Source organism: Crocodylus porosus, unplaced genomic scaffold, assembly GCF_001723895.1.
Source record: "Crocodylus porosus isolate Cpor-Errol unplaced genomic scaffold, CroPor_comp1, whole genome shotgun sequence".
Classification (NCBI taxonomy): Eukaryota; Metazoa; Chordata; order Crocodylia; family Crocodylidae; genus Crocodylus; species Crocodylus porosus.
In genome coordinates this window covers 79,671,175-79,684,229 of record NW_017728943.1, presented here as the reverse complement: position 1 = coordinate 79,684,229, position 13,055 = coordinate 79,671,175, and the positions used below count along the sequence as shown (strand labels likewise).

At 41.0% G+C, this 13,055-nt stretch overlaps 1 protein-coding gene across 1 annotated transcript in view; it reads right to left on the bottom strand.

Annotated features, from left to right (window-relative positions):
* The window catches only part of GLO1 (glyoxalase I), a 15,617-nt gene extending 2,869 nt beyond the window's left edge, over nt 1-12,748 (bottom strand). Inside the window, exons 1-5 of the mRNA XM_019549629.1 lie at nt 12,625-12,748; nt 9,945-10,027; nt 7,410-7,550; nt 2,963-3,030; nt 1,627-1,716 (exon numbers count right to left, since the gene is read on the bottom strand). Coding sequence (XP_019405174.1) covers nt 1,627-1,716; nt 2,963-3,030; nt 7,410-7,550; nt 9,945-10,027; nt 12,625-12,705 — 463 coding nt within the window. The 5' untranslated portion in view covers nt 12,706-12,748. The remainder of the gene's footprint in view (nt 1-1,626; nt 1,717-2,962; nt 3,031-7,409; nt 7,551-9,944; nt 10,028-12,624) is intronic.
* Nucleotides 12,749-13,055: the final 307 nt, after the last annotated feature.

The following is a 13,055-nucleotide window of genomic DNA, read 5'->3' as shown; positions in this document are numbered from 1 at the left end:
GATGATCTGCTCAGGTCCCTTCCGACCCTACTAACTATGAAACTATGAAATCGAGTCTGCTCCCATGCGCTGTAATTACAGCACTTCAGAGCAGCCTCTCTGCATGTGTATGTGTGCCCTTAGAGACTAACTCATTCAGAAAAGCATAAGTTTGCAGATAAGGACTCTCACAGCAGTGCTCTCCCCCTATCTTTTGTATTTAAATCACTTTATTCCTTTTTATTTAGAACCCCTGTTCACTGCAAGTCCATTCATGGTACCTGACAAAGAAGGCTGTCACCTACCTAACACAGCTTATGTTTGTTTGAACCAGATGGTTGTTAAGGTGCCACTGGCTTTTCCTTCTCCCTTTATTTACTTTGGAAGTTAATTTAAATAAATCCAATTACAACAATTTTAATCCAAAGAAGAAGGTCCACAAATTTTAATATATCTGGTTTAAATGCACACCTTCAGTTAACTCATATTATAGCCCCCTTTGATATTTCTATAATCATATGAGAACTGAGGGCATGCATATACCACTTCCACAACATTCCTGAAAGTACATCCCACATGAGCCAAACCTAGAAATGAGCCAGTGAAGCCACCCTTCTCCTGCTCTCAAACACATCAAAGAGTGGCAGTAGGAGATACTCTGGGCAGTTTCACTGGCTCATTTCCAGGTTTGGCATACACAGAATGGGTATGGGATATGTGCTAGAGCCAGGGAAACTCAGACAAGTAGCAGAATTTTTCCATTTCTGGAGTATTTCTGGTCTTGAAAACTATATTTCTTGGATGATAAAACAAGGCAAATGCAGAAGCTAAAAGTGAACATGGTCCATGAGGTATACTGGCAGCAATCCCATAATTCAAAACATCCCAGCTCTGTCCAAAACAAGGTGGCCCAGTAGTGTTCATCATCAGGTTAATGTACATCAGTTTTTACAGCAACACTATGCAAGGCAGCATTATGGTTAGCATCACGTCTGGGTCCTTTGATTGCAAAGTCTAAATGTACCTATTTAGCTAGGTCATCTTGGAGCAGCCTTTGGTGCAAGTCTGGCGTAGGGCTCAAACTCAAGTCTGTGGATTTTAACTATGCTTAACCATTGCCACCATACTTCTCAATACTTTGATTTTAGGTATACAACATTCTATGAATTCTACTTCCTCAAATGCCACTGCCAGTGAAAGCTCACACTTCTCTGAACTAGTTACATTTCAAGCTGCCACCCTGCCCTACATTCTGCCTGGCTTAAGACTAAAGAGATAACCGTCTCACAAAACTCTCTTGAGAAATAGAAGCAGTTATATATGTAGTCAACTGAGATACCAACAAAAAGCATAAACAGCAGCCTGAAGTGTATCAAGCAAAGGTAATTTCTACAGCAAGTATACAGATAGCTGATTAGATCTGCAACTGCAATTCTGTCAGACAAACTAGATTCTTCCTATTGTATAAGAGAACAAAATGGACGGGTTCTAGCACAAGCCAAGTAGTAACAAACCCTACTAAATATCTGCACCATTCAGCCTGCTTCCTTAAAAATACACAAAAGAAAGTTTAATTCACAGTTTAATAGAACAAGGAAACAAACATGATGCATCAAAAGGATAAACATGATTTTGCTGAAGGTTTACCATCATCTGGTTTCTTCACAAATTTCACTCCCAACTCTTCAAACCTCTTACAAGCTGCATGTACATCAGGGACAGCAATTCCAATGTGACCTGTGCAACAACAAGCAGGTTACACAGTAAATACTGAGTATAGTATACACAGACTATTTACAGAGTAGTCAACAATGTACTGGGCACCTTACTGTATGCACAAGATTTCCAAGCTGTATTTTAGATGAGATACCCAAATATGTAGTTTCTTCAAAGAAAGTATGTTCTAAGTTTTTAGAAACAATGCATTTAGGGTTATATAATTTTGCTTTGGATATTTTTACTTCTAGCCTCCCCACCCCCACCCCTTCCCTCTCGTAGCAAAAAAGCCAGCCATTTGATAAGGATTGAAAAAGTCAAATGTTACAGAGGACTCTAATTCTATACTGCAGAACTCTGTCACTAAAGTAGAAGAAAAAAAATAATAAACTCACAGGCCAAATAAAAGTATTCATAAAAAAAAGATATGAGGAAGGTTTTTTTCTGTAGTTACTCAATTCAGCAGAGGAAGGATTTTAACAATAATGCCATGTTGATAAAGGCTGGCTTAGCAGAATGCAAAGCATAGTAATTACTTGTTCCCACATTTAGGAATCAGTTCAGAAACTCTGAATGTCAAATTGGATAGGCCTGGTTTGAAACTTTTATTTGATAAGTCACAGTAGTTAGTGACCTTTCAAACACTCAGAATATCAAGTCACAGAATTCCTCTACACCTCCTCCTTTAGCCCAAGGCTAAATTCTACTGTCATGTATACACATGAATAAAAAGCCACTTTCTGTTTTCAAAAAAAAGTGTGTTTTGCATTTTACTTGTATTTTAATCAGGTTCAAAGTTACAGACCCTTAACTTGGTATTAACATTAGGAACAACCAAATAATATTATTATTAGATTTCATTCAAATTTATTTTTCAGGAAACACTGACTCTAATAGCAAGCAAACAAAATTTGTACACAGTACTATTCAGAAATGTAGCTCATTATTCTGGGACACTATATACCCACAATGTATTTCCTAAGCAATCAAAGTATTGCATACAGGAAACATTCTATGTTTAGAGTTCTTTCATACCTCTGAACTACTATGTTTTTCTTCAAACTAACCTGTATTGGCTCAGCCAATATATCCATATACAGAATTTACATTTAATTGAACCAGATCTTGTAAGAGAATTCCAGCATAATTGTACCATTTACTTTTATATAGACATTTTCTAAGGACCTATGAGATACTGAGGTTCTGTATCAAAGACTCAAAAAAAGAAACATGGCTGTAATGCCCTGTAGTTTCTCAGAAAACATACCAAATCCTCGGGGGTCTGAGTTGCCATTATGGTAAGCCTGCCTCTCATCATTTTCAGTGCCCCAATTACTGCAAAGAAAGGGGAAAATGCATGACAAACAAAAATACTGAGCTGCCTACTGATTATCAAAAATTCTGAGAAGAAATAAAAAAACATTCAGAATGATGTGGAATTCCTCAGAGCAAAAAATACATTCCAAATGCACTCTAAATACTGTACATACAGAGATCCAAATTTCCCAATTCATAACAAAATGCCCATTAGAACATTCTCCCAAGTTACAGCACCCAGCTGCTATGCATAAGAATGACTTGGGCATCTCACACAAAATTCTCCAGCTGTTTAAAACTGGAACCTGGTTTGCAGAAAAATGTAACATTTCATTTTTATATTGCAATATTTTGAGTTTACTCTTTTGCCTCATTTACAAGATAAAGAAATACTCATCTCAGACTGTTTTTAAATAAGCATTGAGATTGCAGCCTAACTAATACAATTGTTCCAATAAAACTGCACATTTCTACAGCAGGTACCTAGATAATTACATTATACATTAAAACAACTGAATACAAGTAAGTTTAAAAAGGGTTAAGATAAGCTTTTCAGAAGCTATTTAGCATATAGACAACTCACACAGGAATACTAACAATGAATTGAATTATGGCCTTATCACATTAAGCTCTCCAAAAACATGTTGAGAGCAAGGCATTTTTAATTTTTGGTGCAGGAACCAGTTAATTCAAACACAAGGGGGTAATAATGGAAACAAGATTGAAAAATAGGATATGATTATTCAGTTATTTCATGTGTAAATTTTGTGGTTCACTAAACAAAGCAGCTGAAAAATGTTTTCTGATCAGTTTACTGTTCTTTTTCATTTTTTTTCACTAGTTCATTGACACTGAACTGCCAATAATCTCCGATTAAGATTACTGTATAACCCAAATTAATTTTTTATTAGATGTACCCTATTCTGCTTTGGGAATTAAATAAAGACAGTGAATTCCCTTGCTTTATCTAACATCCACTTTTTAGATTTAGGTTACTGCCCTTACAGCAACCTTAGGCACCATTCCAGAGCCATTTTAATCGCAAAAGCAAGCCTGTGCACAAGCATGTAGTTTGTCCGTAACAGAGGTTGACAGCAACAGTTCAAAAAATCTGAAGGTTTGTTCCCTATGCTGGAAAGCATGAAGACTATTCAAATTGCTGCCTATCACTGCTGTGTCTGTATCACTGGCTAGTCTTTTCTTCCCTATTAGTAGGGACGCACCAAAATTGCAATTTCACATTTTTGCAGAAAATGCAAAATAAAGTATTTTCTGTGAAAAAAGTGGATGCCACAATTTTGGCAGGCTCACTGCAAATAAAAGAAAGGAAAAAAAAACATGTACCAGCAAGCAGAGAGAAGGGTGGAAACCCTGCACCCTTGGAGCACAGGTTGGGGTGGGGGGAGGAGGAAGAAGAAGGGAGTGAGAAGGAGTAAATGAGGCTGAGCCTGTAACAGGCTCAACAGTCACCAGTATGGGACCAGTCAGGGAAGCAGCAGGGTTTTGGAGCTATGTTTTAACAGCCAAAGACATGCTGCTGGAGGAGGACTAAGCAGGATGAATAACAAGAATACATTTTAGCTCTGGACTACGTAAAGCAATATCCTGTAGGTACCTTGCACACAGACAGAGGCAGACTTCTGTACTGCCTACAGCATGTCTCTGGATATATCAAGGAAAACCACTACAGATTGACACTTAAGATTTCAAAGTGTACCTGAAGCAACAGGCTGCTGCAAAGGCTAAAGGTAAGAGCAAGAAACAAGTGACTGTGTCCTTGCTCTTTTAAAGGACCACAGAAAGAGTTTGGCAAGGTGAACAGCACCATTTTCCCTTGTGGAGGCTTTCACAGCAGTGAACATCTGGAAAAACTCAATCACCTTAAGTTAAGGGACTATCCAAACCAAAATGTGGCAAATGCCGGCAGTTTTCTGTATGCAAACAAGTTTCACCAAGACCATCTCCCTGCAGCGATTACTTCAAATGTCTACAGTCTGAATTGGCAGAATATGAATCCTTCTCCATTGTGGCTGATGAAGCCACTGACCCTCAAGGTAACTATGGGCTGCACATTTTATTCATACCTGGGAGCTGGATAGACCAAGACCTGCCTATTTTTCAAACACAGCCTGTCTATCTTGTATCTGTCAATTTTTCTACCACGGCTTAGACTGTAGTGAAGGCAGTTGTCAACTACAGCTTAGAATTTAAAAAGATCTCAGCATTTCTGTCTCACAATGCCACGCATATGTGCAAGGCTTTCTGTGATGTACCCCATGGAATGATGCCCAAGGCGGTTCATGTCACCTGCAATGCACACATTCTGTCTTTAGTAAGTGACATCTGGTACACACAGTTCCCCTGACAGCCTGGTGTCCTCCTTTAAGAAAGCCTTCAAGTACCACCCAGGCTGTAAACTCCAGTACAGGGAGTCCCTCACCAATTAAAGTGGGGAGCCACATGTGACTGCACCGCTGCCACCAGAGCCTGCGCTCACAGGGTGGAATTTATGGTTCAGCACTGTCCACTACCATGCCAAGCATATGCAGTACTACCAGCAGTTTGTGTGTGAGGAGCTGGAAATCAAACCTGGCACACACTGCATGCTTAAGCTATGAGATCTCTTGGAACAGGGAGACATTCAAGATCAAGTGAAGTTTGTGGCAGTAATGCCATCTGGTTCATTCAACTCCTAATGTGGTTTGTAACCTAGCAGGCTTTGATCCACCATGCATACAATAAGCTGATGGATTTGTAAGATAGATCAAAAATAAGGCATCACAAGAACTGTCAAGCTGTCATTATAAAAACCAGTGGAGAAGGGACCCGTTCCAGGCAATAGCTGTGAAGCTGAACAAGTACTACAGGTACGACCCATCACTGCCACCACAATTCAGACAACTAGCTGTCTCCTTTTTTCACTGCTGTTTGCATTTTGGACCCCAATCAGATGCCTGTTCTGTTTTGTGACTCTCACCTACTGAAAACAATCTTTGGATGGGGAAAAAGAATGTGACAAGGAACATACTGCTTGCGTGAACTTTGTCAAAGAGTGCCAGATGCCTGTGCCTCCGTTTTGGGACTCTATTTGTGACTGGTTTCCACATCTGTATGCCTTGGCAAAATGCTGCCTCACCATTCCAACCAACTCAGTGGACAGTGAGCGTGTGATCTCAGACGTGTTAATCCTGCAGAGACAAGGCTGTCTACAGCAACTGCTGGTAGATGCTGCATGCTAGCATTTAACAGCTTGACTGCCTGTCTCATGGTTAGCATTGAATATTGCTAAACTCCTTTTTACAACATCATTAATAAAGTATGACAATGGTATTAGTTACAATTCAGTGTGTATAGCTTTAATTTCATAAGACATTTCCATTTAGAGTTTAACTGGAAGTTTAGATTGCTTAATAATGGGTCAATTAATGGTTCCCACAGGCTTAACCAGGGTAATTATGCAGTGGTTTCAGGTCATCTGTCAATCTGCAGCAAGGGGAGGGACTGCTGGGGCCCCTGGAGCAGAGATGCGAGGGGGCCCCTGCCATGATAATCCCACAAAAGTGGCAGCCAGTGCTGCAATGAGCCCATGAAAAAGCCCATCTGCTGCCTGCGTTTGGGTAGGTCCCTCCTTATTAGTGTTCACAATGCACCTCTAATACTGGACTAAGGGTCTTTCTTCACATATGTTAGGGTTATGGTGTATTGAATAGGTCAGCCATCTACCATACTCCACAGAACATGAGGGGAGAGGGAAATGGTACCTGAAATAAGTTAGGGCAGTGGACTATTATGGGTCTTTGCATCTTTCTCATTTAGCGTAACACTCAACTTTGTCAGCACATTTTGGATATGTTTTATTTTCAAGTCAAATATACACAGTAGTACACAGAACTGTTATAGTCATGTCGTGTTATAACCTGACATGTGTGTCCAAGTAAATTTTTCTTGTATAATGGTAATATTACACGCTAAACTGACAGACTGATATTAAGAGAGCAAATGCACTCTAAAAAAACCCCAGGAAATTGGCAAGTTTTCATTCACGCTTATATACTATTTTTTATTCAGTCGGAAAGTATTCATCACTTGCCTTGTTCTTAAAGGTTAGAAAAGGGCGGATAAGCAGCAGCCATCTTGATAGCTGCATGCCATGCAGTGTCTTCAGGAGTGCTTCTTGTCCAGTGAAACAAGTGGCTTCCTTACTTAACAGATGCATCCCAATTTCTCACAAAGATATGCAAGAAAATATAGTAATTCTGTAGTACTAGGCAGCCCCTAATCAAAAGCAAGACAAAAATCCTACAGATAACAGTGCAAAGCTGAGCACACATAGCTGCAACTAAAGACTATTAAAAGTAAGCAGAGGCAAGCAGAAGAATATTTATGTGAATACTCACTGTGTCAATTCAAGCGTAGCCTTCCGAGAGAAGGTCCAAGCTGTCCTCTCTGTTTTATCTTTTGGGATGTCATTTTTATCCTCATATGCCAAGAAATAAAGTGAGAACTTCATTGTAGGAAAGTCAAATTTTTGAAGCAATCTAGAAAGAAATAATATGACAGAAATCATTACTGATGAGTTTTTAAAAGAAGCAACTAAGCTACAGTTAAGTTAAAAAAAAAGTAAATGCTTCTCCCTAAGATCCCTTCTACAGTTACTGCTGCACATTTCTTTATTTTTCTCACTTGCACTTTAGAAATGGCTGAGTTTTGAAGTATGGCATACAAATATTCTTGACAGCACCTCACATCCTCAAACCACATGAGAAGAATCAACCAGCTTGTTAAAACCAAGTTAAGAACACCTTAAAATCAGCAACTGTATAAACACCAGTAGACAATCTGTAGTCTATGTCTAGTATTCAATGCCCTCTGCACACATTTCAATGCCCTGTGCATATGTGTCCCTAAGTTTACCCCTCAAGACTCTCAGTAAAGACTGATAGAAGGATTTATTTTCAAACTAAAACTGACCTATGGAACTGACAGCCACAAGATATCATTGATAGTAGCATTTATCAGAAGTAAAAATAGAATTGTGGATTTAGAGGAATTAACAATTTCATATTTTCAGTAGCTAGACAAAAGTATGAAAGGGATATAAAACCTTTATGGATTATAGCATAAGAAAATTACTAAATACCTGTAGTTAGTAAAACCTTCCCACAATCTAATCTAATTTTTATTTCTTTACTAACAGCTGTGGGAATCTGTATACTTTCCTCAGTTGTATTTGATATTAGCTACTATTGGATGCACCAAACTGCATTAAAGAGAATACTGTATTTTCTCACATACAACATGCCCTGGAATAAGATACATACCTTGTTTCTGAAAGGCAGAATGAAAGAAAAAAAGATCTTTTCTTGTAGTAAGTAACTGAGTAGCAGCAGTTTGGGAGCAGTGCCTGATCCATGGGGAACAGAACAACGGCAAGTCCAATTACTTTTGTTTTTACCCAGCAAAAGCTTAAGCTTAGAAACTATTGTTACCATGTTTCCATTCCAACAGTTGGCTTTTGATAAAAAATGGTCCATGTTGTATGCAAGAAAATACAGAAGGTCAATCTGATATTGTATTAGACTGGACAAATTAATTCAGGACAGGTCCAGCAGTGGATATTAAACATGACAGTTAGGATGACAAATCTCCAGATTATGATTTCCTAAACTTCTGAATACTGGAAGATGGAAGGGAAGCCGAGCAGCAAACATCAATCTGGAAAGGTCCTGCATATATTTTCTTCTCTTTAGTATCCACTCTGCCACTAGGAGATGGAACTTGTAGTCTAATCCAGCATGACACTTCTTATGCTCTTATACATTTTCTGTTATAAACCCATTTCACACCACATAACAAATAATTTTTTTACATAAAATCCAATCCAGAGATATTAATTCACTGCTAATTTCTAAATTATGCCCACTGTATCTGAAGCCCTTCATTTATGCATAAATATTTCCTTTATCAATTTTAGAGGAGCCCTTTTTACATGTCAAAGTGTTAAAATCTACCAGAACTTTGTTTCAAAGTCTTTAAGGTTCTTGAAATGAATACTAGCTCAAACAAAGTGGATGCACGCAGATCTTCTGCCAGGGACTCAACTCCCAATAGCCTTCTCCAAAGCAGCAGGCTCAACTGACTACCAGCTCTTAGCATCCCAGAATATAGGAAGACAAAAACACAGAGCAGCCCTAGAAGTCATTTAGTAGTCTTCAGAGAGCATCTTATTGTTTTATCCTATAATTAAGTCAGAGTTCTGTGATTACAGCGAGACTAAATTGCCAAGAAAATGTTCGCAGATTTCACAATTTAAACGTGATTACTTAACTGCCTTGTCAGAGAAGTGAAAGCAAGCAAGCATATAATCAGTCAGCTTTGGCAATTACTGTAGCTAACAACAAAAAGCCCTGCAACAGTTTACTGTTTGTCCAGTGTAACATTCCATTTAAAACTGTTTTAATTTCACTGTGTACCACTTAAAATTTAAGTCATCTCCCTGCATGACAGCTGATGATGAAATACCTAGTAACCAGCTTTAAATACCAAGGTTTGTGATTCTTGAAAAACAGATTGAAAAAAAGGTTGAAAACCACTGGTTCTCAACCTTTATGGGGTCAGGGCACCCCTTATTTGGCTCAAGGCATCCCTCAGAAAATACCAGCTCTTAGTTTTCACTTATTTTTTTACTTCAAAAAGTAGAGCAATTCTTTTGTTGCAAAAAAATTCATAAACACCACACCAACAGGTGAGCATGCTTCTAACACTATGGATTCCTATTTGAAATCTGTGGGTTTATCTTGTGAATCATGTTTGTGCACTGAAGTGTGCTAGCACTGAGCAGCACCAACACTCTTGAAAGAATCTTGTAGCATCCTAGTTGAGAATCACCAAATCTAAACCAAAACATTTTATCCTTTTTAATTTTTACTCACGTCATTCCAAGAATTCTTGTGTAAAAATCCAGCGACTTTGTAGGATCTTTTATTCTTAACATGGTTTGCTGCATCAGAAAGTCCTACAGAAAAATTATACTTGTTTTACATTAACCATAATTCACATTAAGCAAGATGACAAATAAAGTACAGGAGGTTGACTTTTTATTGGAAATAATTTAGTAGGATACTGTTAAAAGTAGTTGAGCCAAAAGTTACAGAGTCATATACAGTACACAAAATGATAGTTTATTACCTTAAAACACTAACAGGGCTCACATAATTAATGAATAATATACTGGAAAAATGATTGGTGCCACATATAAATTGTTTTTCCCTTACTAATGGTAAATATGCCACAGTTTGTTTTTATTGTTTAACATTTTCATTAAAAAAAAGCAAGTTAGATGACGGCTGGATGAGCTGTGCCTGGTTGAAGGCCAGATGGTAGTTCTGATCCAATGTACAGGACCAGTGCATCGGGCACCATCTGGCCATTCAAGGGATGAGGAGCAGCCTGACGTGAGCCTGATCCTATAGGGGAGAAAGAAAGGGGGCTTCACCTGGCCCCAGGGAGGGAGTAGGGGGGAAAGGGGGAAAAGAACTTGACTCAGGCCCAGGAGGGCAAAGTGGCATAGCCTGGCCCCAACCCACCCCCAGAGAAGAGGGGGCATAGCCTGGCCCCAACCCAGCCCTGAAGAAGGAGGGAACATGACCTGGCTCCATTTGGGCTCATGGGGCTTGAAGGCTGGGAATTTGGCAAGGGGAAGGTGGCTATATTAATGGCCATCACTCCCACGCTGTTGAATTTCTTGACCCATGGGCAGCCCGCAGGCCAGATGCAATGGCTTCATGTGTCACATTTGGCCCATGGGCCAAAGGTTAAGCACCTCTGAGCTTAACCATGCCACACGTATTTCCATTCCTTTACTCAGTAGAGCTTCATATGGACCTGTTTGGGGGAGAAACTGTCCTAGATTTTGCCCCTTCATCCTCTTGGTAAGCTAGATATACATAAAGAGGGCCAGTATTTTTAATCATCTTCATAATAGGGTTGGGTATTTGATCCATCAAATAAAATTTGGTCAACCAACTGGTCAAATGTCAGTCAAAAATTGTAAAAAATTGCCAATACAGTCAAATAATATACAGAAAAAGCACAATTTTTGCATTAAGAATGTGTCAAAACAATTTAAAAAAAATCATACTTCTGTCAAGAAAACTGCAAACAAAAATTCACTCCCCATAAAACTGCTATTATCTTTGCCTGGTCAAAAAATAAGCAGCCAAGTGACAGTTCAATTGATTATATTTGACTGGGTAATTGACTGGCTTGCCAACCCTACTTCATAATCTCTGCTCCAGGAGTTAGGAACTTTTTTCGCTGGAATGACAAAAACATCCCAACCCTGACCCATACCTTGACCTGGCAGACCTGGAGCCATGAAGAACACAATCCTTGCTGCTGGTGGCAGCTGCATGCATGCCCCCAGGTGGATGGCAGGGGAGGGGCTGGGGTTACACTGCCCTGGCCCCTTCCCCACCCTGCAATCCAAGGCACACGTGCAGTCGCTGCTGCCATGGAACCGGTGCTGGGGCTCTGGAGCCTGGTGCAGGTGTCACAGACATGCTCCAAAGGGGGTGTGGGGGGCTGTGCTAATTAAGAGTGCCCCAAGCCTCATGTGGGTCAGCATCCACACACTGAAAAAATGGCGATGTGGCACTCTGAACTAAAGCTTGTTGGATGAGTTTTAATTTAAAGCACCCCACCGCCATTTTTCAGTGCAGGGACGCTGATATATGTGATGCTGGAGTCTGCTGGAGCACAGTAATTTCCACACTCTGGCAGACTCAACATGCAGGAATTCCAGCATGTTGGAGCATACTCCCTGCATACGTATAGGAGCCCTGCGAGTCTGAAGCCAGGAAGCACGCAGGGTAGAGGGGCACTAGCTAAGTCATATCTAGAGAAAGCAAAAGCTTTTGTCAACTGGAATTCACTCTAGTCTAGTGGTTCTCAACCTTTTTTGCACCAGGACCCATTTATAAACATTGATGCCCAGTTTCAACCCAGCGTCTATTGCTCCCAACCAACCAGCTGCCACTCACTCCCCAGGCCTCAGCCCCTCAGTGTGTGGGGCAAGGGATGGGTCTGTGGGGCAGGGGGGCCCCAGGCAGCCCCTGGCAAGCAAGAGCTCTGCCAGTCTGCAAGCAAAAAGCCCTGGTTTCCCACGCTTTTCTCCTTTAAAGGAGAATCCATTTTTAAAGTCTGTTACCATCCCTCACATATATTGTCACAACCTGCTTTTGTGTTCTGACCCACGGGTTGAGAAACACTGATCTAAGAAATGCAAGGAAAGGCCAGCAGAAAGCAGTGTGCAAAGTTAAGTGATCTGAACACCAAAGGGGGAAAGAGGGAAAGGAGACAAGTCGACTATTGGGGAAAAATAATGGGCAGTCCCCTAGGGTCTTGCCCTAACACACACGCTTGGTAAATACAACTCTGCACCCAGCCGAGCTTCCCTAGTATTGCACCGGCCTCTCCGCCGACCCGGGGAGGGGGCTCTGTGGTCTGTGAGCATTGGGCCAGCTCCCCTTCCCCGCAGCCCGGGGCGGAGAGAGAGGGGCAGTCACCCCGCCCGCGCCCAATGCACTGACTGCGCGCTTTGCCCCTTCTCACCTTGGTGCTGGGATCCGGGTCGGAGCAGGCGCTGTAAGCTGCTTCGTCGGGGAGGCCCCGGGGCTCCGGCGGCTCGGACATGTTGGAAGCGCGGCGCAAAAAGCGAAAGAGGCCGACGTACGCCTTGCCCAAGGAGACAGCCCCAGCACCGGCCGCAGCAGAGACGCCGAACGCGTCAGAACCAATCGTCTCCGACTATGCAAATGAGGTCGCGCCTGGGTGATTCAGAGTTCCAGGGGCGGGACCAGTCCTCCACTCCGGCCCCTCCCATTGTGCAATACTAAGCCGCGGGTTCGGTATGCGCGTATATTTTAATGCATACTTTTCAGTGAGAGATTTCCAAATCAAAAAAGATCTAAACTCCAGTGTCTTACGTTTCCATCTGTGCGTTACAAAAAAACACAAAAAAAGATCTTTCCGGGGTGCGGGTT